Source organism: Lycium ferocissimum, chromosome 1 (genome assembly GCF_029784015.1).
Source record: "Lycium ferocissimum isolate CSIRO_LF1 chromosome 1, AGI_CSIRO_Lferr_CH_V1, whole genome shotgun sequence".
NCBI classification, from domain to species: Eukaryota; Viridiplantae; Streptophyta; class Magnoliopsida; order Solanales; family Solanaceae; genus Lycium; species Lycium ferocissimum.
In genome coordinates this window covers 59,773,615-59,801,071 of record NC_081342.1, presented here as the reverse complement: position 1 = coordinate 59,801,071, position 27,457 = coordinate 59,773,615, and the positions used below count along the sequence as shown (strand labels likewise).

The following is a 27,457-nucleotide window of genomic DNA, read 5'->3' as shown; positions in this document are numbered from 1 at the left end:
TGATTTCGATATTATAGTCGACATCTATTATATATGCCCACCCTTAATGCAAAGTAAGTCTAAGATATTTTATGTTTTCATGGTAGCGTTTTATAGTCAAGCAGTTTCCAAGAAACTGCTGTGAACGTGACACTCACTGCAATACGTACCACAATTTTGTTTCTTTACTCTGCTAAGCACACGAGGAAAAAATGACAACAAAACGAGTGCAGCTGATCAAAAAATTGCAGAAGGAAAATAGTTTTACAGTTTCTGATGACATTTAAGAAAAAAAGAAGGGGGCAGGGGGCAGCAATGTCGTTTAATATATGTAAAATATTAAACCATGACGACTATGGAGATTGGTACCATCCAAGTGTTGGCTTAATTAGCAAGGGTCAAATTTGTTAAAAGGCTTGTTTTTTTTTTTTTTTGACTTTTTTTCCGCAAAAAGGCTAGGTTCACTAGTAAGGATCAAGGTTTTTTTCCTTTTTTTTTTTTTTTTTTTTTTTTCCCCCTAAGAAGATGTAATCTCATATATTAACTAACTGTTAGCACAAGATGTGACCTTTTTCCTCGTAGTTTGATTTGAAGGGTCATTAAGTTTTATTTGATTATAGATATATATAAATGAAGAGAAAATGTTGTTATCTTAATATAAAGTGTGAAGCTCATGATTAAATCATTTTACTATTAGAACAATCATATTTGGACAAAATATCAACTACAATATTGACTTATATGAATATATGTTGGATAGGTGATCCTTCAATATCGTCTAGTAGTAAAAACGTGTGAGTATTTATCATTTACTTCAGCATAGATCCAATTACTAATTACTTGTTGAGAGACTCAATAAAATCATAATACTTGGGGCTGGGAGTCAGATTCAATCTGCAAAGAATTTGTTTCAAAGACTTGGTTGGAATTTGCTTCACTCTCCCATACGTAATCACAATGACATAATAATAGATGATGATCTCTTTGAAAATGTTAGGATCCATCCAAAGCATTACTGTAGTTCTTATTCGGAAGCACCCAAAGCAAACTTTTAATTTAAACTATATAGAACATGTTTAGCGTTTTTTATTCACAGCAGTTTCTTCAAAAAATTAAAAAAAAAAAAAAATCAAGATTGGTGAGGGCAATGTCGTTTTACATATGTAAAATATTAAACCATGACAATAAAAAAGAAAAAAATCCAATGTTGGCTTAATTAACAAAATCAAGCAATATATAAAAAAAAAAAAAAGGATGGGTTCATACTAAGGATCAAGGTTTTTTTTTTTTTTTTTTTTTTTTTTTCTTAAGAAATGAAAAAATTAAAAAAAAAGAGTGAATTTTTCCATATTTGAACAAACATCAAGTCAATATAAAAAAAAAGTTAACCCCATATTTTAAAAAAAAAATCATAATGTATCAAAAAATTGAAAAATATATGTTGGATAGGTTTTCAGACTTTGTATTTAGTAAGAAACATTAATATAATAAAATTTACTTCATTAAGAATAGATCATAATATTATATTAATCGTTTGTTTCAAAGATTTGATATATATATATATATATATAGACAAATAATAATAGATGATGATCTCTTTGAAAATGTTAGGAACCATCCAAATCATTACAGTAGTTGTTACTCGGAGGCTCCCAAAGCAAACTTTCCATAAATAATCTTAAATCTGATGACAAAGTGACAACATAATGCACCTATATTGGTTCAGTAGTTCTGATCAAGCTACTTGTATATGAATGAAGTCATCTGATCAGGACAAGAAATTAATTTAGCTTATTGGACGGTAGAAAAAGTGGTCCCACCTTGGTATCTACTCCGCAGTCTCTTTTGAATATATGGTCACTGCACCTTTTAAAAATGAAGAATGAAAAACTTGGTATTCTATATAAAGGGCATTATATCTAGTGAACAAACATTCACACATTTGTAGTGTTTTTTTTTCAATTATACTGCAAGTGAAAAAAGAAAGAGAACATGATGATGATGATGGAACAAGTCTGGACTCAATTAGGTCCAGCTATTGCAACATTGGTGTTCGTCTGGACCATGTACCAGAACTATTTCCCTCACGAAATTCGTGGTCATATTACGAGGTATACTGATAAAATTGTTAGCTATTTCTACCCTTATATGCAAATTATTTTTCATGAGTATGAAACTGATGGATGGTACGAGCGTAGCAAAGCTTATGTTGCAATTGAAAGGTACCTTAGCAAAAACTCCTCCACACAAGCTAAGCGTCTCAAAGCCAACGTAGTGAAAGATGGCCAATCTGTCGTACTAACTATGGATGATCACGAGGAGGTAACCGATGAATATAAAGGCGAAAAGGTTTGGTGGACTTCTAGCCAACAAGTTGTTCATAGACCAAGGGAGGATGAGAAGAGGTATTTCAAGCTTAAGTTTCACCAGAAGAATAGGGAACTTATAACCAATTCATACTTGAAGTATGTGTTGGATGAAGGGAAGGCGATTTCTGTAAGAGAAAGGCAGAGGAAGTTGTACACAAACGACACGGGAGGTGGTGGGTACAGGAGCAGAATGTGGAGCCAAGTAGTGTTTGAGCATCCATCAACATTTGATACTTTAGCAATGGATCCAAACAAGAAGCAAGAGATTATGGATGATCTCGAAACATTTAGCAAGTCGAAGGAATATTATGCAAAGGTTGGTAAGGCGTGGAAGCACGGTTATCTTCTATATGGTCCTCCTGGAACCGGTAAGTCCATCATGATTGCTGCTATGGCTAATTTCTTACAATATGATGTCTATGATCTTGAATTGACAGCGGTTAAGGACAACACCGAGCTAGAAAGTTATTGATAGACACAACAAGTAAGTCTATTATTGTGATTGAAGACATCGATTGTTCCCTTGACCTTACCGGCCAAAGGGAGAAGAAGAAAGAAGAGAAAGAGGAAGTAAAAGACGAGAAAGATGCCATCAAGGAGGAGGTGAAGAAATTAGGACCGGAAAAGAAGCCAAGCGAGGTAACTTTATTTGGTCTATTGAATTTCATTGATGGGCTATGGTCAGCTATTGGTGGTGAAAGGCTAATTGTTTTCACCACAAACTTTGTGGAAAAGCTTGATCCTGCTCTAATTCGGAGGGGTAGGATGGATAAACACATTGAGTTATCATACTGCTGCTTTGAGTCCTTCAAGGTGCTTGCAAAGAATTATCTAGATGTTGAATCTCATGATCACTTTCCTGAGATTCGTCGTTTATTGGAGGAAACGAATATGACTCCTGCTGATGTTGCTGAGAATCTAATGCCAAAGTCTTCAAAGGAAAATGTAGACACTTGCTTGGAGAGATTGATTAAAGTTCTTGAAATTGCTAAGGAGGAAGCAAGATTGAAGGCTGAGGAAGAAGAGAGGGCAAAGGTTGAAAAGGAAAAGGGAGAGAAGGAGAAAGAGAAAGAGAAGGAGACAGAAGCGAAGAATCCTGAACCATTGGCTGATGAATTCAAAGAAAATGGCAAATTAGAGAGTAATGGTGTCAAGGAAGATGGGGATGCTAGTAAAGTTTGATTGGAGAACGTTTCATTAATTAGGGTCCACATAACTAGACTAGCTAGTTTAAATATTGAGTCGAAGGTCCATTGAAAATAGTCTTTCTATATCCATAAGGTTGGGTAAGATATCGTACACACTACCCTCCCTAGATTTCATCCATTAGAGTTGTTGTATAATTAGACTAGCTAAGATCCAATAATGTTGAATATTGTTTTGTTTAGTTCACATTGTTGACTTTGTTATCCAACTTTACATGTAAGGCAGCTGCAAAACATGACTTAGCTTAGTTAGCTACTTATAAGTAGTATCTTTTTCTGTAATAAAAAATTTAAAAAGATAAAAATAAGCTTACATTTTTGTAATTTTGTGATATCAAATTTTCTCTACTTTAGAGAAAATATCTCAGAAAGGTCACTTGAATTAGGTGAAAGTGCGGAAAGAGAGGGATTCGAACCCTCGGTAAACAAAAGCTATACTGCGAAAAATTATGTAGTAAAGTCATTTAACTTTATTTTATATCAATAAGGTCATTCAACTTAGGCTTTTTCTCTTATAAAATCACTCAACTAAATTTGTCATAAAAATACTCGCTTTACCCTCTTAACATTTTGTGTTTGAAAAATAATACTCCCTTCACATTATGAAAAGGGATAATAAACCCCTTTGATTTTAAATCCATGACTAGAAATGAGTTGGATTATTACGTATATTTTTAAATATCAAAAACGGTTCTCGAGTTAATATGAATTATAACACGGACTCTTTTAAATAGTTAAAAATTTAAGCAATATCATTGTATAAAAATTAAATTCCATACCCTTTCTTTTCCTTTAGTCTTGTTCTTTTGATATTTAAAGTCTCATTTTTCTGCATGATTTTTTTTTTTTTTCAAATTATCTTGATCCATTTTGTTTAGTATTGTAGTCAAACCTCTATATAATTGCCATTCATTATAACGGCGTTTCACTATAACGATCTGATTTTCTCTGGAACCGATTTTTCATGTTATATTTTACTTCTCTATAACAACATTCTACTAATAACAGCAGTGGCGTTCATTATAGCGGTACACTCTTTGTAAAATTACCTCTCTATAACAGTCACACTCAAATATTGTGTAATACTCCCTCTGATTCAAAAAGAGTGTCAACTTAGCCTTTATTTTTTAGTTCAAAAAGGGTGTCCACTTACCTAATTAAGAAAGAATTAACATTATTTTTTCAGATTTGCCCTTATTAGGTATTAAATGACCAAATTCCAATAATTATTTAATTTGGGATAGTTTAATCAAACTACCTATTTTTACTTGGGAGTTAGTATTTTCTTAAGAGGTGTGCAAATGACTAAGTGAACAATCTTTTTGAACTGGGGGGAAGTAATCTTTTGTAAGAAATATATTATGTATAAAAATAAAATATTAAAATATTTATGGTAATTATCAAGAGAAAGCTATTGAATTCCTTTTTGCTGAAAGCTTGGACAAAAATTTTTGTTAATTCAAGCATTATATTATCACTAAGAGACTGAAATTTACGAAACAACCTACAATTGTAGAATTCTTACGTCAAACTTGAAATATTTAAATTTTCAATTAATTTAAAATGCATATGCTCCTTAGTAGGGTAAACTAGTTATGAATTTATTAGTCACTTCAATTTTTATTAATGAAACATAAAAATCAATCGAGATTTTAAAATTAACAACTATTTTATTTTCGTTTATAACATATATATAAAAAAAGTATAGAAAATAAATTTATGCGTACTTTTGTTTATAACAGTTAAATGAGATCTAAACATCATATGTCAGTATACATACGTAACAGCACCTCATTATAGCCTATAAAATTTTCGGACAAATGCTATCACTGTAAAGAGGTTTGACTGTACTAGTATTAATTTTATTTCATCGGACCAAAAAGAAGAAAAACTTTTATTCATCTATTCAATTTAGTGTGAAAAAATATTCTACTTCCATATCATTCTGGTTTCGGCCGCACGATGTTTTGCTGTTCGTTTTTCTTTTGTCGTTACTTGTGCTCATTTGTCCAATTTATTGTCCTATAAGCAAAGAACAACGAGTATCCATAATAATATAGGGGTGTACAAAGTAAACCGACAAATCACATGAAATTGATAAATCGAGTTAAATTGAGAAAAAAAACCCGATTAGTGGTTTCATTTGATTTGGTTTGGTGTTGAAAAACAAACCCAACCATAATTGGTTTGGTTTGATTTTAGCTAAAAAAAAAAAAGTCAAACCGAACCAAACCAACCCGACATTACATGTATTCAATTTTTAAAATATTTTATACATAAAGATATTTATTTGTAATGTAATTTATAAATATTTCTTAATTTTTTTCGTAATTTTTTATCTATTATCATATTATTCAAGCTTGAACTTAAGATTTTGAATGTGAATAAGTTTTATATCCTATGGATGTTAGTAACTCATATAAAGTCCAAACCAAAACTAACTCAACACTAATACTAACAAAAGAAATTCAATTTACCACTAGGAATTACAATGTTGGATATCTATTCTTTAGTTTTGCATAATTGGTTTAGAGAATGAAAATACATAGCTTAAGTTTTTTTTTCTTGTCATGTAATTAATACTTATTAGCCGTACTTATTTTAGCATAACCTAGTATTTTTAGATTATGGTCATTTTCTTTATGGCTTATTAATTAGCAATATTTTTTTGAATCGATTTTATTATCTTTTGTTGAATATTTTTATACAATGTCATCACTTTTCTCACATTTTGTGTTATTTTCTTATGAAACACCTTAATTACATAGTTGTATCTTACTAGAACTAAAGAAATATTTGAAGTAAAAGTTATATGTTTTGTATCAAGACTATTCCGAAAAAAAACCCGAATAACCCGAGAAAATCCGAGGTTGAAAACCCCGAATTTTATTGGTTTGATTTGGTGTATAAATTTAAAAACCCGACGCAATTGGTTTTGATTTGGTGTTTAAAAAAAAAAAAAATCCGAACCAACTCGTTCTATGTACACCCCTAATCCATATAAATACTTGAAACAAATTGGATATTATACATCTATCGGAAATTTTAATTTATATGAAGACCATATTTTTATTTTTTTTTTTGACGAGTGGGCACAATCTAAGATATGTAATAATTCAACTAATTTCTAGTCATTGATTTAAGACCAAGGGGGTTTATTGTCTCATTCAAAATATGAAGGGGTTTTTCTTTTTCAAACTCAAAATGTTAAGGGGCAAAGTGGGCATTTTCATGATAAATTTGTTGAGTGATTTTATAAGAAAAAGCCCTCTTGAGAGACTTTTTTGTGGCTATAAAATAAATAGTTAAATGATTTGTCAAGCCAATTTCATGGTTAAATGACATTTTGAGAAATTTACTCTCTTTCAAAGTTAACATATTGAAAATCGATATTTATTGTTTGATCTGTCGATATTATTGCTAACATTATGTCAGTCTCATCATAACACAATATATTGATCAATAATCTGGTACTTTATTGAATCTCTCTCTCTTTTTTTTTTTTTTTTTGGTCTCAAATAATCTGCTCCAAAGCCAATTTATTGATCAAAATGACAAAAATAATTCAGTTATGGTATCAGTTGTCCAAACTAATCCACAAATCAGAATGCACCAAGAACTTACAAGGTCCTTGCAAGTTTACCTATTATAAGTTAGATTTAGTCTTCAAATATTTACTTTTTATCTGTATTTAATTTTAAAGTTCTTCCTCTATTGGATTTATCAACATCTTCAAATTCATCACCAACTAAAGTACCCATTCGTACGAAAATATGCAAGTGTAAAACACTCAAACTAGAAAAAAAAAAAAAAAAAAAAAAAAAAAAACAAATAAAATTATGAGGTACTATATTAGTCCTTTGGTTTGTAATAATCTAGCAAAACTTGGTAATCCTAGTATTATTAACTTTGATGCATTAGCTACTTCTACAACAGTGGTTAGTTCTGTTAACCACCATGTACCTACTTAATCATAAATAAAATATCTTGTTATAACTGGAAAAGGGTTGCCAAAAACACTTTGCTGGTAGGTGCCTTGGCCATTTGGAGCTTAAAAATAACAATTCGGAGCAAGGTTTGATGTGAAGTTTCTCCTCTACTTTTATTTTCAACACAAAAATATGTTAATTTTTTTGACTTGTAAAAAAAAAATTAATTTTTTTTAAATATAAAAATTATTTTTTAAGAAAATATGTAAAAATATTTTTTTTTAAAAAAGTTAAAATATTTTTTTTTTTAAAATTAAAATATTTTTTTTACAAAAAATTATTTAAAAAAAAATATATATTTTCTGGAAAAAAAATAAAAAAAGAAAAAATATATGAAAATCCGTCATGTTTCGTAATATTATGTTTTGTAAATAATTCTCTATAGCCAACTTGTCTTCTATTTCTCCAACATATATATACTGGGTTCGGATTGGAAGCTTTTAGCTTCGATATTTATACCACTTCTTAACTGTTTAAGGGTTATTAGGATTTTTTGGAAAAAATATTTATATACTGAAGAGGTTTAATATTTTTTCTCCATGTCGATCTCTCTCTCATTATGACCCATATCTCAAGAATTAATAACTCAATCCATTTTATGTGGTACAGGTGGTATTGTACAATAATGGGTCATTCCCGTCACCTCTATTAAATAGTTTATGCGGCTTCACCTTACATGATAGAATTGTAAAGTCATGTATATTTCATATTTTCTGAAATAATATTCACCATAGAAAATATCTATCATGTATAGAAAAAATCTTACTTCATAACTTTCAAGGACTATAGACAACAAATTATGGAATGGAATTAGGTGATACATGTATTGATGATAGGAGACTACGCAAGCTTGGGCTAGACACTACAAATAATAAGATGAAGTTATCTAATACATGTATTGATAGAAAATAGTAAATATTTCTAAAATAGTCGAGACACATGCAAATAGACCTATACACCACAAGTATAAAGAAAAAGGGACGAAGGTGTTACAAAATTAGAAAGCAAATCGAAGAAGAAAGATTTTGTCACAAAAATATATGTTGTAAAGAGATATTACTGTATATTCTTTGGGGGATTAAATGTTAAACCTTTCGATTTTAAAAAGCCTCTAGTAAGAGGGTAAATAATTAATTGGACTATTTTAGGAGAGTCCTTATATTTATAGGTCTTGAAAGATGACTCTTGATTCATTCTCTTTAATGATATTGGGACAGTTATAACATGTCGTACTTGTTTTAGTTAATTCGGTAATATCATAAGTTAACTCAACAATCCCCCACTGGTTTGTAATATATCCCATAATATCATGCATTTCTCAAAGTCAATCTTGACTAGATTTGAATTTTTCATTTGTATAAATACTTTTAAATTTGAAAAAGCTGATGGTATCATAAGATGTGAACCACAATTTATTATGTCAAACCGAAAGTATTGCACACATAATATCATTGTGTAGCTAAGTAATGTAGCATTTTTCTCTTAGCACTTTTACGACTTTACACTCAATCCTGATTCATGAACATTTACAGGGTCAACCCTTTAGATCTGTTTGACGCGGCACTTATATAGGTGAAATTAGCTACTATATTCCTGTTATTGCATACATTTACTAATTTCATTAAGAACAATTTCAACTTCTTTCTCATAACAATCTGCACTAAGGAGTTTGTCATTGTGCCCGTGTTATTTCAAACATGTAACAATTCTTAACTCCTCATATAACAATATGCAGTAGTATATTGAAATCACAAGTATCTGAAAAAGGATAGTCATGCTTTAGCAACACAAAGTAACTACTCCCTCTGTCCCAATTTATGTGATACAGTTCGGATTTCAAGAGTCAAATAACAAAATCTTTGATCGCGATTTATTCATATGCCCTTTAAATATTTTAAATTGGTAATTATTATGACTGATAGTACTTTTTATGTAGTTTTTAAATATGTAAATTATTTTTCAAAAAACTTAAAGATTGTATGTCTAAATTCACAGTCAAAATAAAGAAGTTTGACTTTCGAAATCCGAACTATATCACATAAATTGAGATGGAGAGAGTAGTTATTATCCATTGAACTTGTGTTGTTAGAGTGTATACGAACTCAAAGTTGAGTTCCCGTTATGTTTAGTTTAAGGGTTTTAGTCTTATTCCCTCATAATTTATTTGTATTAAATTTATTCTAAGTTAATCTTGAAATATTAACATAAATCATTTACATCACAGATTGAAACACAAATCTTTTACATAGGCATGTCGCAGGCCCATATGCCTAAAACTTATATTTCATATCTAATTATTGGCTACCCTTAACGTAACTTCATTACATAAATAACTTAAATGATTGCATTAATTGTGGTCACAATATTTTAACAACATATTTCTCAACCATTCCGCTTTTTTTCAAGCATTTGTATGCTAAATATTTTTATTTCATTGTGAAATACAAGTCTACTTTGATGTCTAAATATAGCACCTTAACTCATGATGCAAATCCAACCTGCTATGAATTTTTATCATTATCATCAGTTGATTCGCCATTTATGATCCATGTACTAATACACCCGTTCATGAACAGTTATGTTTGTACAACGAGTTATCTCTCAACAGATGCATCTTTCCATGGAAATTCACAATATTTTGAGTGATACTAGTTTATGAAAGAACACAACATTTCTAAGAAAGCACAAAATTTAATTATTAAATTAGTAGCTTCGTCAACTAGTCGTCACCAAAACTGAACTATGAATTCACTGAACCATATCAAATATACATCAAGGGTATATTTCGTGGGAGTTAAACAATAATTTTATATCTTAAAGTTCTTTAAAAATTATTGGCTTTTAATCATAAGTCGAACACCCCCCACATCTTGAATATTCCAAATGACATTTTATGGATAACTCAAAATCATATTGTTTCCAAGAAAAATGCACAAAATATTAGTAATATTTTATGCACAAAATATTAGTAATAGTTTATGCTTAGACATCAATAATGGTGGAGTCAGGATTTTCACCAAGGGGGTTCAGAATATGAAGAAGCAGACAAGCGAAATTACAGGATAAAAGACGGAGCGGGGCGGGAAAGGGAAAGACTAACCTTATCCCGTTAAATTTGACTTGTCTTGTCATGCCCCGTTTTGCGTTTCTTCCTTCTTTTACCCTTCTCTATCGAGCTTTCTTATAATTACTTGTATTTTTTTTTTCCTTTTACTTGCAGTGTTCTACTTTAATTTAAGCTTTTTATTTGTTTATTCCGAATTGGTACCCATTCAATCATAAACTACTTTGAAAATCGCCAAAATTCTTTAAAAAGGTGTAAGGATTGAGTTACCAATATTATAATACATATTCAGAGGCTAAATAAATGGCATTGCCAATTTTTAAGTTCATTTAGTTCAATTTACTAGGTTATTCATTTGGAGGAAAAAAAAAAAAAAGACAAGTGATGAACAAATCAAATAAGTTTAGTTTTAGCTCAGTTCTCCTCTCGAGAGAATATAATTAGAAAAAAATAGGAAAGAAGTACCATGAAATTAGGGGTGACAAAACTAGCCCAAACCCATTTGACCCGCCCAAGCTTTAATGGGTTTGGGCTAGAGTGATTTTGAAGATGGGCTGATTTGGGCTAGCCCAAGTAGACCCATCACAAATCATGAGCCCAAACTGGCTCATCAAATGAGCCCAAATTGACCCATCAAATGTCCTTCATTCATAAGTTAAAAGCTACAAAACATGATTAACTTCTTTTTTAATTATTATTTAAATTTATTTGTGTAATTATTTTTATATTTAAAATGTTTTTTTAAAAATATTTTTATTTTGTTTTTTAATTTTTTTTTATATTTTTTATTTCCTTATTTAAATTTTTTTACTAGTAACTTTTTATTTTTAAGTTTTTAATTTTTTTTCCTTGTGGGTCTATGCTTATCTGTTTTTGTTTAACCTATTTTCGACCCACCCATATCCGACATACGTTTGCCACTCTTAGTTATGTACAAGACAACATTAAAAATATATAAATAAGACAAAGGAATAAAAGAGAGGAATCTGACAAAATCAATATTCATTATGTCAATTAACATTTAATTTTCTTTTGATTTATTTTGGGAATAATTTCGAATATAATTTATGTACTAGGATAACTTATGAGGAAATATTTGCAATGAATATTTTTATTATTTTGAGTAAAAGAATATGTTTGAGTTTTTTTTCATATCCAAAAGGTATTTAAATTTGATTTTCAAAACACTGTTTATTTAGAAAGGCATGAGCAAGAGAATATTTAAATCAAAGAATATCGATATTTTTAATTTCTCAAAATGTTGAAAAGGTGGATTAAGTTGGGCGGGTTGGGTTATGAATTCTTCATTTAAATTTATCTCTTGACTCAAACCCCATCTTAGCCCAACTTTTGGCAAGCTTGGGCTTTGGCCCATCTACAGGTTCAACCCATCTTGACCCGCCCAACTTTAGCCCAAATGGCCCATTTGCCACCCCTACATGAAATCAAAGAAAGTAAACTCAATTAAATAGATATTGATAAAAAGGATCTTTATAATTTCTAAATTACCTTATTTGATTAAAAATATTTTAATGTCTCAATTTCAAGTTTAATAACAATTCATCGTTATCTTAAAGAGTTTCTTCGAGCTAGCACGTGGAAAGAGAGTTACGTAGAAACAAAATGAGAAATAGAGATAAGAAGAATAAAAGGCAAAAATAAAAAAGGAATGCGCCTAATAAATTTGAACAAAAGCAAATTAAAAGGAGAAATAAAATAGTAGAGAAAAATCATAAAAAGAAGAAGCCCAATATGAAAGCAGCTAATTGAGCCCAAATATAACGAGGCTTTTCCATTGGGTTGGGATTCTGAGCCCAACAAGATGCAAACCGAAGTCAATCTCTATCTCTGCTGTGGGGATAGCCAAAGCGAAAAAAGGGAAAAAAGCAATGTAGGTGACCGAAATCAAACCGGCGACCCTGGGTGACATATGAACCCCCTTAGCCATTGATCTAAGCTTTTCAGATATATCAATGGGGTTCATTATAATCTGTATATCCACAAAGTTGGAATTTAACTTTATATATATAATGTAATTTTTACGGCGAAGGGGGTTCTGACGAAACCCCTACCCTCCACCTAGATCCGCCCTTGGACATCAAAATATATATGATTTTTCCAAATAAGGTATTTCATATATATCATCCATCACTTGAAAAAAAATCTTTTTGAACTTTATGCAACATGATTGCGCCAAGTCATGATCTTTTTCTATTTGGTATAGAATACAAATCATTAAGTATGACAAATATGACATTCCTAAATTTAGCATGCATTTTATGATCATCACAAATTAAACTATCTACCATAATATTTATATAAAAAGCACCTAGGGTAGAACTTCATAAATAAATAATAAGTGCAGTTAAAGAAAGTAGAATCCAATCTTTTTCAAATTTTTCTTGATATGTTGTTTTTGACGCATCTCTATAATCCTTATGGGTACGTTGCAAAGGTTTTCCTTCAAGATTGAGAATTTGACCAGTTCACTTGATCGACTGCTTTCATCAGAAGAAAACAATCTTGTGTAGAAGATACACAACAATATCCTTGACTATGAGTTAGCCTCCACTTTTTCTTACTTTATTTGAGTCAAGATTCTATTAATAGTACTGAAGATATTATATGATCCTGTACTTTCATCTGAACAAAACAATCTTGTCTAGAAGATACAAGACATATCCTTGGCCATGAATTAGCCTCCACGTTTTGTTAATTTGAGCCAAAATTCCATTAATATTACTGGAGATATTATGATTTAGACACTGCCCAGATTCAAAACGAGAAAAATATATTGAATTCACGCCCAACCGACTCCATAAGATAACGAAATAGTCCTCCTTCATATCATTCGCTTCATGTTTCCTCGCATGCAGAATATACATGGCTTGGAGTCGATATTGATAAATATGATATCCTTTTGTATTCTTTTCCGAAATCTTAATCCAGAATACATGGGCGGATCTACAGTAGCGGGTGTGGGTTCCCGAGAACCCACACTCGTCACCGTAGATCCTGTAATTATATTGAAAAATATACGACGACTATAATAATTTGCAAATTGGAACCCATAAGCAAATGGGTGGCTGGTTCAAAGGCAAGGAAGGGACTACTGGATTGAATTTCCTCCAGCAGAGCGGGGATCGAATCTCCTTGGACTCTTTCTTTTTTAAATTCGATTCTCTTTTCAATTCTGAAAAGCAGAACGCAGAAGGGAGAAAACCACTCTACTTCGCGTTTTTTTCTCTTTTTTCTTGAAAAAAAAAATGACAAAGTCAACTAAAAAATAAATCAGCAAATAAAATTTTACTTCTACCCCAATCTCAATATTTCAAATTAAATTTGGAACCAAAAAATGCGAGAAACAAGAAAAACTTAGGGTTAAAAAATTATTGAGAACCCACAAGCTTAAAATCCTGGATCCGCCTATGCTAAAGTGGTTGATATACAGAATTCGCCATTCTTCTCCTTTTGGGCAATCGGTCTCTTGAATTCTCTATAACGATGACCATTATCTCTTTAAGATTGTTAGAAAATTAGGAAAAAAAATAGAAGAAGAAAGATTTTTCCATGAAAAATTAATGTCCTTAAAGAAATATTGTCCGTATCTTCTTTAAGGGATTACAAGCAATTCTCTTCAGGACTTAACAAAATCTAGTATACTGCAAGTTAACTGTGATACTTCAGGAGAATCTGAGAGATTAACTGCCTGTATCTTCTTTCATGGACAAATATATCTGTTCAATTTAAGACCTCCATTTTTTTTTTGGCAATTCTAGGGAAACCCGCAGCCGGGGGAATCTTAGTAGCTCAGTTGGTTGACTACCTGAACTTTCACCTTGTTGGTGAGTGTTCGATTCCCCACCTTGTAACCCCCTCCCCTATTTTCCATTCCCCTACCCCTATTTTTTGAAAAGAAAAAACTCGTAGCCGCTACCCTTGGAGTGCGCACTGGATAACATGCTCATTATGTAATAGCTCGCATCATACAGGAGTACAAACTAACTTAATGGAAGATCTATTAACTTTATTAATAATCGAGTCGGTTACGTGTATCATTAGGGGTTTGCCTTTTATATCGATTCCGGCAGATTGAATCAAAAATAATTCTCGAACGAGTTCATAGATGAATCAAAAAAAAAATCTTTATTGATTCTACCTCGTATTTTTTCATGAAGAGAGCGAATCTCTTTTCTCAAAGGATCAGAAAATATAGGTCTGGGAAGTAAAAGAGAAAAGAAAACAAAAAACCTCTCTAAACACCATGAAAAGAAAGGAAAGAAAAAGCAAAGGGAGTCAATGATTTGGTCCCATCAATCCCAATATAACAACTTACTTACTCGCTTCAGGACTGTGAGACTAGTAAAAAAAAAGTATAAATACATAAAACCCAAACAACAACCCTGAAACCCAAAAATCCTCTCAAAATTAGAACAAAAATTTTAATCTATCAGTTTACAAAATATATTACTTCAAAAAAACAAATCAGTGATCAGTGTTTTCATAGTTAATATGGCTGTAGAAGAATCAGCAATTAGCGTAGATTTACTTCACAAGGAAAATAATTCATCGGTTGCATCATCTGTCGATCTGGACCGTCCGTTGGATCACACCACCACCGACTCATCTCCACCGTCGGATCCACGGCCTTCGTCTCTTTCAAGGAATTCTTCATCGAGTAGACTCAACGCGCTTGCTCCAGCATTCGTTCCACGCGCTTCCTCAACGTCAATTTCTCCGTCACCGTCATTGACTGATTTGAATCAGGCCGCAAAACCGTTAGTCCACGTGTATGCTAACCCGGTTCAGAACCATTTTGTGTATGGTGGTGGTCCGGTTCAGTTGCCGGTTCAGTATAACGGACCGTTTTATGGCGGAGTTGGACAAGAGGTGATTGTTGGTGATTTAGATCATGCTAGTAAATATGGAGGGTTAACTGAAGATGCTGCTCTAAAGATTGTTAATCAAGTAAGTAAGAAATTATCACTTTTTACTTTTATTCTTTGCTAATTACTCTTATGTTTATCCTTAAATCCGTAATTTTGAGTAACAATTGAATTTGTTTTAGTTGCTTAAGGTCGACCAAATAATGCTAACTTACTAAATGTAGGGTGGGGTGGTAGAGGGTGGGTATTGGTGGGAGTGGGGGTGGGGTGGGTTTGTGTGTGATGGAGGAGGGTGGATGGGAGGGGTTATAATGGGGAAATGAAAATATCAAAAAAGGCAAAAAATCCTACGCAACTTGTTCATGGTTATATAACTACATCTTTTAAAATTGGATTACAACGGGTTTACAACACCATACAACATAATTTTAAAAACAATGGAAACAAAGACCAAAAGGAGAAAAACATTGGTTTCATAGAAAACAATAGCATCTGTTACAATAATGAACCACGGGACATTTGCACAGCTTCCATGGCCACTGAAAATACTAACTCCTATGCAAAAATATATAATTTGACTAAAATGCCCCTAATTAAATAGGTATTCGGATTTGTTCGGTTAACACTTAATAAGGGTAAATTTGAAAAAATAAAGTTAATGCATTCTTGATTTGATAAGTGACACTCTTTTTGAATCAAAAAATAAAAGCTAAGTGGACACTCTTTTTGAACCGGAGGGAGTAATAAGTGAGTAATAAAGAACGCAACAATCAAATAAGGGAAAGTAAGTGATGCTTATCTTGCATAAGAGTTGGTTGTTGGTGATTTAGATCATGCTAGGTTAACTGAAGAAGCTGCTCTAAAGATTCTTAATCAAGTAATCTCTTACTCTGATTCTTTTTCTAATTAATCTTGATGCTTAATCTCTAGTTTTAGAGTACTCTGGATTTGTGCTAAAAGATGAATTACTCCCTCCGTCCAAAAATAAGTGTGTTTAGCAAAAAAACAATTTGTCCCCAAATAACAGTAGCTTTTTACAGCTTGTTTGGATGGTTGTTACCTATTGTATCGTATTCTGTTGTTAGTTTAAATACAATATTTGTTTTGATTGTTTCTTTAACTTTAATGTATTGTAAGACAATTCAAACCTTACACGAGGCCTCCAATTCTCATATAGTTCTTGGTACCAAGATCAAAAAGTTCCATTTTATGTATACAGTTGTACCTCCTATGAGTTGGTACTTATATTTCTATCCCCTTCCTTCAACCACAAGCATCGTTACCTTATTTATTTTTTTCTTATTTTGCCTTTACTTATTATCTCCAATAATTATATTTTATCAGCTTTATCATACCTTTTTATGATGTTGCAGTTCTCATATTGATGTCCAATCCCCACATTTTATAGGGCTTGAGACAACTAGGTCTATCTTGAAGAGACAAGAAAACCTATCAATTCTGATGTCTAACATTATGTGATCAGAGAAAGCACTCATTGCCCTGATACAATCTATCCAAACGTTGTATTCATCCCATAATCCTCTAACAATGTAGTATAATAACACAATTGATACATTGTGAAACGACCTTCTGGGAGTCAAGACAGTTCCATTGTCTCTTGTCCCATATAATAATTACGCTCCTCTAAACAAATTCAGTGAACCCCAAATTAGGGATCAAGACAAAATTATTTTTGCATAACAGCTTCTTTTTGCTATACCCCCTTGAAAAATTGCTTTTAAAGTGCCCCTAATTCCCCTTTTTCATAAGAAAAACATATATAAACCCCTTTTCTTTTGCAGAGCTCCTCCCTAATAATTGAGCTTGTCCTGTTCCATCCTGAGGATCATCGAACATCTCGTGCTCGATACCAATTTGTAATGCACTAATGGAAGTTGAATCGAATTTAGAATGAAAAGAGACAATTGAGGCAATCATGGAATTTTATCAATCCTCAATTCTCTTTAGATCAGAAAGGGCTACAATGATGGAATGAATAGTTGAATTTGCAACTCTTTATCTGTCTGGGCTTTGCTCTTGATTTGGGCCTTTTCCTTTTGGGCTTGCTGCTCTTGTTGTTATAATAATAATAGGGGTGGTCCCTATTAAGGAGTTAGAAAAACCCTCGGGGTTGGCACACAGTTTTTGGAATTCAAAATTTCAACAGGCTGACTTGAGCCTTGGGGTGCTCTTCCAGGTCTCGAGTATCCATGATAATGGAAACAAAGGAGCAATCCCCAGACGGAAGTTCCACTTGCAAGGAAGAACAATTTACGAGCCCATAGGAGATTGCCAGCATCGACATATCCACCGCATTTACCACCAATGAAACTCAGACCATTCATGCAAAGGATTCCACCCGTGGTGCACTTGCGGACCGGCGACCACCAGTCTCCTTGCCCGAGAACCAGGGGCCAGCCTCTTGCCTCGATGGCAGTTCGAAAAGGAAGAGGGCTTAGTCGGGGCTCCTTCAACCCAGCTGTCACTTCCATCAGACTATAGAACCATTTCTGGACACCCGGTGGATTAACTAAAAAAAAAACCAAACATCGGCTCAGAATGTGTTTGTTTCCGCTTCCGAAAACTCCCAAGATTGGATGCTAGAACTCAGACAAACCTTGCAATACCGAAGCGGACTCCAGAAATTTGAGCACCTTTTCAGCAAAATCGCACCAGCCTGCATTGTAATCCTTTCTGGAAGGATGATTGGAGAATTAGAGTTAGGACACCCTATGTAATATGTTTTGCTGAATAGAGAAAGAGTCAAAGAAGGTGAAGAATTAGGATTTTAATAAGGAACCATCGGAAAAATGAAAATAAAAGCATCCTAACTGCCCAAATCTGTTATTTAACAAACTAACAGCTGAGTTAATCTCAACCTTTGGATGCAAAGTTGATCTTCTAATCCTGGGAGCATTTTTTGTCGAACAATTAATTGAAAAGATTCTTAATCAAGTAATCTCTTAGCTGATCCACGTGACTAAAAATAAGTGTGAAGTCCGGATCTCATTGACATATGTCCCCACGCATATTTATTCCCGATTTGGTATTGTCCCACATTTATTTTTTCTTTCCCAATTTAATTATATTTTATCTTTATCAACCCGAATCTCCTTTTCTTGCAAGTGCCTATCTTCAAATCCTAACATGTCGAATTAATTGTTTTCTTATAGTATATTTATATATGTAATCCAAAGAAACTATATTAATTAGAAGAATTGCTTTTTAGCATTTAATTAAGGGTAGTTTGGTCAAAATACCTATTTCTTTTTAGGAGTTAGTATTTTCTAAGGGGTGTGCAAAAGGCTAAGTGGACACTTATTTTGAACTAGAGGGAGTATGTAATAAATAGGGGTAATTTAGTAAACTATACCTTGTATTTATTGATTTCTTAATGGACGTGAAATAAGCTAAAGCGACACTTATTTTCGGACGGAGGGAGTATTGAGTATTGGAATGGAAATTGCCCAAATGGGCGGAGTGGGTTTGAACTAGTTTAGGATTGAGAAGCAGTGGTGGTAGTAGTAGTTCTTGTTGTATTATTGTTTATATTTACTTTTGTTTCTTTAGGAGTTTTTGTTCTATGCAAATGGTAAATTGAGTCGTAGGGTGGTAAAGGGGTGTGTGTTTAAAGTTCAATATTCTTTTTTAATTACTCTTGATGCTTAATCTCTAGTTTTAGAGAACTCTGGATTTGTTTTGAAAGATGAATTATCGAGCATTGGAATGAAACCGCCCAAATGGAAATATGGAATGGAGTGGGTTTGGAGTAGTTTGGGATTGAGAAGCATAGTAGTTCTTGCTATATTATTGTTTATACGGAGAAGGCCCAAAAATACCCCTAACTTATGGAAAATGGCTCACAAATACCCTCCTTAGACCATTTGGTTTAAAAATACCCTCAGCCTTTATTTTTGGCTCAAGGAAACCCTCATTCCACCTTTTGGTCTAAAAATACCCTCAACCTTGGAAATTTCAATATTTAGAGGTTTGAAAATTTCTTTTCTTTACTTTTTATTTTATTGTAGAAACTAGTAAAACCGGTAAGAGAGTAGCACACGTGGATTAAAGTATAACAGAAAATTAATAAGGTATAATCGAAATCCAAAGCGTAACTCAAATAAATGCACCATTAGATAGACATAAACTGATGCCTCGTGTTAAACATGAGAAACATTAGTGTTATCCTCAAAATCATGTTTATGCCAAGGGAAAAAACCTCTGTTGCATCAAAGCAGGTTAATATACTATGATTATGAAATAAATTGAGATGAGAATACTTAATTAGTTAGTCATGATTAAGTGATAAAGATTTATATAAAAGACGTTAATTTATTGCTTTGGCGCAAGTACCAAATGGGAGTAAATGTACTTGTTGTGCCACGGTTAGCTATTTAGCATCCTTATTTAGGACAAAGATGGTATGCACCAGTTGCATAAAAGGAATATGCCCGAAACAGTCGAGAATTGTGCTGTTATATGAATTGTGCTGTGCGAAATAGTCAAGATTTCAAAATAATTCCATTGATCGGGAAATCAGAAGTTGAAAATCCTAAATAAAAAAAATCAGAAATTCAATATTGAATGGGTCGATCGGGGTTTAAGGGTTAAAAGAAATGGGTCAGGATTATTAGGAGCACCGGCGGGTTTAAAAAATGGGTGAAATTTAATTTAATTCTGAATTAAAAACGTGGCAAATCATAATAGGCCACACTGCTATTTTAAAGAGCCAAATATGACCCAGATTTAAGCCATTAGTTTGAGGGGTATCCTTGAACCCAAAACAAAGGTGGAGGGTATTTTTAGACCAAAGGGTGGAAGGAAGGTATCCCTTGAACCAAAAAGAAAGGTTGAGGGAATTTTTAGACCAAAAGGTGGATGGAGGGTATTGTGAGCCATTTTCCATACGTTAGGGATATTTTTGGCCCTTTGAAGTTGTTTATATTACGATTGTTTCTTAAGAGTTTTTGTTCTATGCAAATGGTAAATTGAAATGTGGGTTAGTAAATAGTGTGTTTAAAGTTGCATATATAGTGTGGATATTACGTATGGTTGAGTGGAAGTGAGGGTTACTGAATTTTATCTTCATAATTCCATTGAGCTTATATTACTAGCTGTAAGTAGATAACAAGCTGATTCTGCGATTTACATTCTTAACTTACAGAACTCTTTTGAAGCTCCAAGATAGTGTTGCTAGATTTTTGAAAATTTTCCAAGTGCTTGTGAAATTGTACAAGACACGAGAGGGTGGGAACAGTTTGCTATTTCTTTCTGTATTCTACTAATTCAGATGTGTTCCCGTTGTCTGTAGGTGGAGTTCTATTTCAGTGATTTAAATTTGGCAACAACTGATCATTTAATAAAGCATATGCTCAAGGACCCGGAAGGATATGGTAAGTTGTCCTTTAGCCTTGACTTTGATATTTGAAGTATTTGTTTTTGATGATCTTTCCTAAGACTGCCTGGACATCTTTTCTTTTACTATAGTACCAATATCAGTGGTTGCATTGTTCAAGAAGATTAAAGCTCTTATAAGTAGTCATGCACAGCTTGCTCAAGTTCTGCGGAGCTCGACAAAGCTTGTGAGTTTTCTCTTTTTTACCTTCCACCCCTTTCCCGCCCAAAATAAATCTCTCTGCCTATGTTAAATAGTTTTCTTCAGCAAATCACATGCTTCCACCATGAATGTTCCAGCAATAATTTCTTTCTGACACGTATGCTTCTTTAATTTATTCATTTAATAAGATATATCTTTATTTGATTTTTGTCCTCCTAGGTAGTTAGTGAAGATGGAATGAAGGTTAAACGGAAAATTCCTTTGACCGAAACCGACTTGGAAGAGTTGCAAGTAGGTCTCTTTTTCTTTCTAGCTGTGCTGATTCACAAAAAAGAAAGTTTGATCAAACATTTCTTTTTCTTTCTAGCTGTGCTGATTCACAAAAAAGAAAGTTTGATCAAACATTTATTTTGATCCATTTCGTTTTGCATTTTTTAGTCTCGAATAGTGATTGCTGAAAATTTGCCCGAGGATCACTGCCATCAGAACCTCATGAAGATTTTCTCAGCTGTTGGAAGGTAGAATTAGTTTTATGGTCTATATTTTCAGAAGATCTGCTTAACATAAAATATCATCAGCCTTTCTGAAACTCTTGCTTACTGCATCAGCGTTAAAATGATTCGCACCTGCTTACCTCAGTCTTCCAATGGTGGGGCTTCTTCGGGATCTAGAACAGCAAAGTCAGACAGTATGCTGTATAGCAACAAGGTAGGCATGATTTACTTGCTGATGGTGCGATATAGTATTGATGCCTTTCCCCAACTACAGTCAGAATTAAAAGAAGAAATGGTTAATGTCATATTCGAGTTGTTGATTGTCTGTTTTGGGAAATAAAGCGTGACTTTACTACCAATGCTAGTATCATACAATGAACAAAGACTGGAAAAAATTGGTACTGCTACAGAGTTCTGTAGTCTTGCATAATAAATAACCTTGTCTATATTTATACTTGGTATAAGGTATTTCTTCTAGAATCTGAATTGAATATCTGAGTGCAGTTACACACATTTGTGGAATACGAATCCGTTGAATTGGCTGAGAGGGCGGTAAGTTAATATGATATTGTTTCTAGTAACACTTGGATATCTGTCTCTGGCGTCCTTTATTTTCTTTTTTGATCTTTTGTTGCAGGTTGCAGAGTTAAATGATGAGGATAACTGGAGAAATGCTCTGAAAGTCCGATTATTTCCTAGAAGCACAGTGAGTCTTGACCAGTCTTTCCCTTTTTCTTACATCATTTAAGCAGCATATTATTCTGTTTATCATTTAGTGTAAGAAGAATTGAGTATTGACAACTGATGATTAATGTTACTGATACCATTTAGATACTCAGACTACATATTTACAATCCAAGTTTGCTCTGAGTGCTTCCAATCCAGTTATTGGGATTGATTTGTCAATGATGCATCTAAATAACTCTAAGGGCTCGTTTGGTTGAAAACAACTTATCCCGGGATTAGTTATTCCACCCTCAAGGTGGGACAAAAAAACACTATAATCCCGGGATTAGTTATCCCGAGTTGGGATTAGTTATCCCGAGTTTTTTTTTCAACCAAACGTGGGATAAGGCGGCACTAATTTTTATCCCAGGACTATTTTTGCTTATCCATCATACCAAACGAGCCCTAAGGGATTGATTGTTCTGAGGCATAGGAAGGAAAAGAAATAGATCGACAAGGAAAACATTGAATTTTTAAGTCAAATCGTATTATGTTATTCATTGCTTCCATTCCATTCCATCGCATCCAATCCCTTGCCTTTCCATTCAGAAGCAGTCATTGCGGAAGAATTTCTTGCTGTGATGCATTGGTGAAGGGGAGATGGTTGGATACCGGAGTCTCCCTTGGCAGGAGTAGGGGTGGCAAATGGGTGGGTTTGGTTTGGTTGAAAATGGTTTGAACAAAAATGGGTTGGATTTCAAACCGCCCATATTTTATGTGAGTAAATATGGGTTGGGTGATAAATGGCTGGGTTGGTTATGGGTTAACCCATGTTATACATGTGTAATATTATTTCAAGTGTATGTTTATATTTTTTCTTTTGTCAAGTTAAAATAATTTTTTCATATAAATTTCAGGGGTGAAGGGTGGGGGTCGTGGAGGGGGTAAGAGTTTTTTTTATAATATTTTTATAAAAATAAAATATATGAAATTAATTTTTTTTGGGGCGGGGGGAAGGGGGGGGGGGGTGGAGGTAGGGGGTGGGGTGGGGGACCAGAAATTCTTTTCCATTATTTATAAATTTTTTATAGAAGTAATATATAGGAAAATTGAAATTTGGGGGTGGGGGGAGGGGGGGGTCATGGGGTAGGGTAAGAATTTTTTTCCATTTTTTATAAAACTTTTATAAAAGTAAAATATTTGAAATTGATTTTTTGGGGGGGGGGGGGGGGGGGGGGGTTGGGTTGAGGGCGTGGGGTGGGGATAAGAATTTTTTTTTTTTTCCATTTTTTATAAAATTTTATAATGGTAAAATATATGAAATTGAATTTTGGGGGGGGGGGGGGTAGGGATCGGAGTGGGAGGTAAGAAAAAAAAATTCTCCTTTTTTATAAGCTTTTTATAAAAGAAAAATAAAGTATATGAAATAAAAAAAAGTGTGTAGTAGTGGGGGGCATGGCGGCGTGGGGGTGGGGTAAGGGGAGGTAAGAAAAAAATTTCTCCTTTTTTATAAACTTTATAAAGAAAAATAAAATATATGAAATAAAAAAAAAAGGGGGGGGGCATGGCGGGGTGGGCGGTGGGGGTAAGTTGGGGTGGAAAGTAAGAAAGAAATTTTTCATTTTCAAAATGAGTTGTTATTAGGTCTAGTGTGTTCTTATATGGATACCCATATTTTACATTTTTTTGCGCGGATTGCCCTTCGTTTGGGGTGGTCTTTAAATTTTGCCTCAAATTTGTGGTCTTTAAATTTTGCCCTTCATATTTGTGGTCTTTAAGTTTTGCCCTTTGCTTGGAAAGGTGGAAGAATATATGAAGTTCGTTCAATCCCTCGTGCATAAAAAAAAAAAATAATTTCGCAAGGCGGACTGGGTTGTATGCCGAATCCAAGATACAATCTTTAAGGAAAGTTAAAGTTATGCCGGATCCGGCATAAGTAAACATAACTAAAAGTCTGCTCCCTCGGCGTACTTTAGTTAAACACAACTAAAAGTCTATAGGATCCCAAGATAACTAAACATAACTAAAAGTCCGCCCCTCTAGCATATTCGGCTTGCATTTCTAAGAAAGTATGCCTCGTATCGAGCTTGTATTTTAATCTTCTTATGCATAATGTTCCAACTCACATGCTTAATCTCAGCTTTTTTAAATTAACAACAATTAACATAAGTATGAATTCGAGACAAGCAACCCAAGCGATATGTCCAACTTAACTAATATAGAATACTAGATTTTTCGAATCCGAGCTATTAAATTTAAAGTAACCATAAAACTTGCGTCCACGATAAAATGTAGTTTGGTAATTAAGTTATATCCCAAAGAAATTAACAAATCAATATTCTCGATTCGTGTGGATGCTCGTATATATACTTCAAAACCTAACAATAAATTGTTCGAATTAAGGAATAGTAGTTAGTATCTCACGTTAATGACAATGGGTTCGTGCTTCGTGGTGTTTAACAATTAACTTATCGCTATACAATGCAACCCATAATTAGTTTGGAATGACAAATACATATATATGCTTCAAGGCAAAGTTCGCCCATATGCATAAGAGTATGCCCCCCCCATCGCATAAGTTTGATAATTCGTTAACAAATTTATGCCGACGGGGGCATACTTTTAACGGGCAAACTTGTATGCGGACCCGCATAAATTTGTGAAGGAATTACCAAAGTTATCTTAACCAAGATACTTATGCCAAGTCTCATTTCACGAGGCATAAGTATGCCGTGTCCGGAGATAACTTTGGTAATTCCTTCATAAGTGTATGCTACGGGGGGCATAGCGAAATTTAAACTCTCCCTTGCGAATTTTTTTTAAAATTTTGACTGTGTGGGGGTTCGAACCTGGAACCCATGTGATTTATGCGAAGGGCAAAATTTAAAGATTTCAAATATAGGGTAAATTTAAAGACCACCCTAAAAGAAGGGCAGTTGCGAATTGCCCCATATTTTACCCATATTTGCCCATATTTTTATGGGTTAAAGAGAGACAAGTCCATATTTACCCAATTCGAAATATGAGTGACCCAACTCACTAACATGTGAATAAAATGGGCTAATTTTCTAAATATGGGCTCAAATTGCCACTTCTAGGCAGGAGTAGGAATAGCTTTTGGGCTTTACCTATTATTACCAGATTTGGTAGATCTTACCCAATTTTATACTTGCTGAAAGAAATAGTTTCTTGACTATCGTTCCAGTTGTGAGACGAGTTCGTTCCAGTTGTGAGACGAGTTCAAATAAGCCTTTTTTCCATAACATAAATGTTACTGCATGTATTTGATTCTCATTTTTAGTACTATCTTATGTAAGGATTTTGGATAAACTCACAGGGAAAATCTGGTGAAGCTCGAGGAAAAAAAGTTAGTCATGAAAGTGAACCGGACTTCAAGGGAGATGATGGTTTTGCATTAGAGGTCAACGAGAAGCTTAATGAAGAGTCATGCCACCATATTGATGCTAAATCTAATGAGCTTGCAGTAAGTGAATCTGCATTTATTCCTATAAATTGGTGATATGTCCAGTTAGTATTTAGTAACTGCACCACATAATCCTGCCGAGACTGGTTTTCAATACGGTTTATACTGTAGTTGGTGTTCTCATTTTTATTTTACATCGACAGGAGGAGCATGTCAGTGATGGTCGGAAACGTGGTCGTGGTGGTCATGGTCGTGGTCGGGGTAAGGGACAAGGACAGGGTCAGGGACGTGGACGTCACCAGTTTCACCAAAACAACCGTGGAGGTCATTTAAGGGCTCCCATGTCAAATGTGAATCGTGGAAGCAGTGTGGGGAATGCCCCTTCAAATATCAACCGTGTTGGTCCAGGACAGCCTGTCTCTGAGCAGTCAGTATTAGCCAAGCAATCTTCTGTACCTCGTATGCCGGATGGCACTAAGGGATTCTCGATGGGTCGAGGCAAACCGATGGCTATTATCACTATGTGATAACTTCCTACAGTCCTGAAATTGGCATGCAAGAATCTCCATGAGGAAGGGATGTGTCTCATTGGTGGGTGATGATGGCACGGTTTTAGAAACAGTGCGAATCCAGTGAAGCTGGTACTGTGGTTGATTTGGCCGTTTGAGTCGACAGGTTCATCTGTTTTGTGTTTGACTAAATCAAATGAACCTTGCACAAAAGCTGCGTTTTTGTTGTCATTCTTCACCAGAGTTTCTTGGATGTAAAAATGAAACAGTACTAGAGGATTAACATAAAGCTATATGGAAATAGTAAAGAATTATACAACTCTAGTTCTCTCCGGCTTCAGCTCTCTGTGGGTGTACACTAGACACTAGTTAATTAGGCAATATACGGGGGAATTACGGCTCTCATCTTGAAGAGTAGTCGAAATTCTGAGAATCCATTTCAATTGAGATTGAAGAATAGTGTGCATACGAAAGACGACGATACAAATTACCGATTCAAGATTTTCAATTCAAGCTCGCTCAATCTTCCATCAAATTGAATATAATTGGTATGTAAATTGCATGAAAGTTGTATGATATTGGATGAAGCATGACAGACAAACTGTAACTACCATAAGTTTGAAGAATGCAATTTTAACATAATTTTTAATACAAATTTTTTACATACTTTATAAGAATTTATACATGCCACATGTTTGAAGAGTACAATTTTAATACATATTTTATACATACTTAGGCAGAATTTATACAAACCTTATCAAATTCTGTATATGTTTTGAAACAATATCTATATAGCCATATAGATATTTCATACAGAATCTATACATTATTTACACAATTGTTTTTCAGAAACATGAACTTTATATAAAATTTATTCAGTTATATACATATTTATTACAGAATTTATATATGAAATGATATAAAATTTATTCAGTTATATACATATTTATTACAGAATTTATATATGAAATCGGGCGCGAGATTCGAAATGGTTTTGTATACGTTTAGAAACAAAACTCCTGCTATGTTTGGTAAACGGAAATATACTGCTGTCTTTTGTTAATATGAATCTAATTTCGTATATACATGAAGTTTTCCCTTACTCTTTGTTGGACGTTCGGAGCGTACAATTAAGACTTTGCACCCAAATCAGCCCAATGGATACATGGCTTGAAACAAAGAGACGCAAAATTGAAAATAAAAAATAAAAAAATAGAGAAGGACAAAATGAGAGCTTATACAGCTATCGGAAAGGAAAGTTTTTACAACTATCACAAACGATCAGCTGAAACACCAGAGAAAGTCAACATTGAAA

General features: G+C 33.4%; 2 protein-coding genes across 3 annotated transcripts; both read left to right on the top strand.

Annotated features, from left to right (window-relative positions):
• Positions 1-1,767: 1,767 nt before the first annotated feature.
• LOC132056407 (AAA-ATPase At3g28580-like) lies at positions 1,768-3,694 on the top strand. The gene is given in 2 exon segments (XM_059448593.1): positions 1,768-2,803; positions 2,806-3,694. Coding segments are annotated over 2 exon segments (1,557 nt in total). The 5' UTR covers positions 1,768-1,971; the 3' UTR covers positions 3,531-3,694.
• An 11,177-nt stretch (positions 3,695-14,871) lies between these two features.
• LOC132056396 (la-related protein 6B-like) lies at positions 14,872-26,797 on the top strand. 2 transcript variants are annotated; one of them, XM_059448581.1, is made up of 10 exons: positions 14,872-15,574; positions 20,804-20,885; positions 20,980-21,074; positions 21,269-21,340; positions 21,488-21,567; positions 21,658-21,757; positions 22,048-22,095; positions 22,181-22,249; positions 25,547-25,693; positions 25,843-26,797. In XM_059448581.1, exons 1-10 carry the CDS (start codon positions 15,119-15,121, stop codon positions 26,158-26,160), a joined length of 1,467 nt encoding a protein of 488 aa, XP_059304564.1. In that variant the 5' UTR covers positions 14,872-15,118; the 3' UTR covers positions 26,161-26,797. The 2 variants fall into 2 exon arrangements, with proteins under 2 accessions (XP_059304564.1, XP_059304555.1); XM_059448572.1 differs by having other exon boundaries at positions 14,875-15,574; positions 25,837-26,797.
• Positions 26,798-27,457: the final 660 nt, after the last annotated feature.

Excerpts from the sequence above, each read along its gene's own strand:
- LOC132056396 (XM_059448572.1), top strand. The coding sequence starts at position 15,119 with ATGGCTGTAGAAGAATCAGCAATTAGCGTAGATTTACTTCACAAGGAA. Across the intron at positions 15,575-20,803 it reads CTCTAAAGATTGTTAATCAA|GTGGAGTTCTATTTCAGTGA; the intron begins GTAAGTAAGAAA and ends CGTTGTCTGTAG. Across the intron at positions 22,096-22,180 it reads TTGAATTGGCTGAGAGGGCG|GTTGCAGAGTTAAATGATGA; the intron begins GTAAGTTAATAT and ends CTTTTGTTGCAG.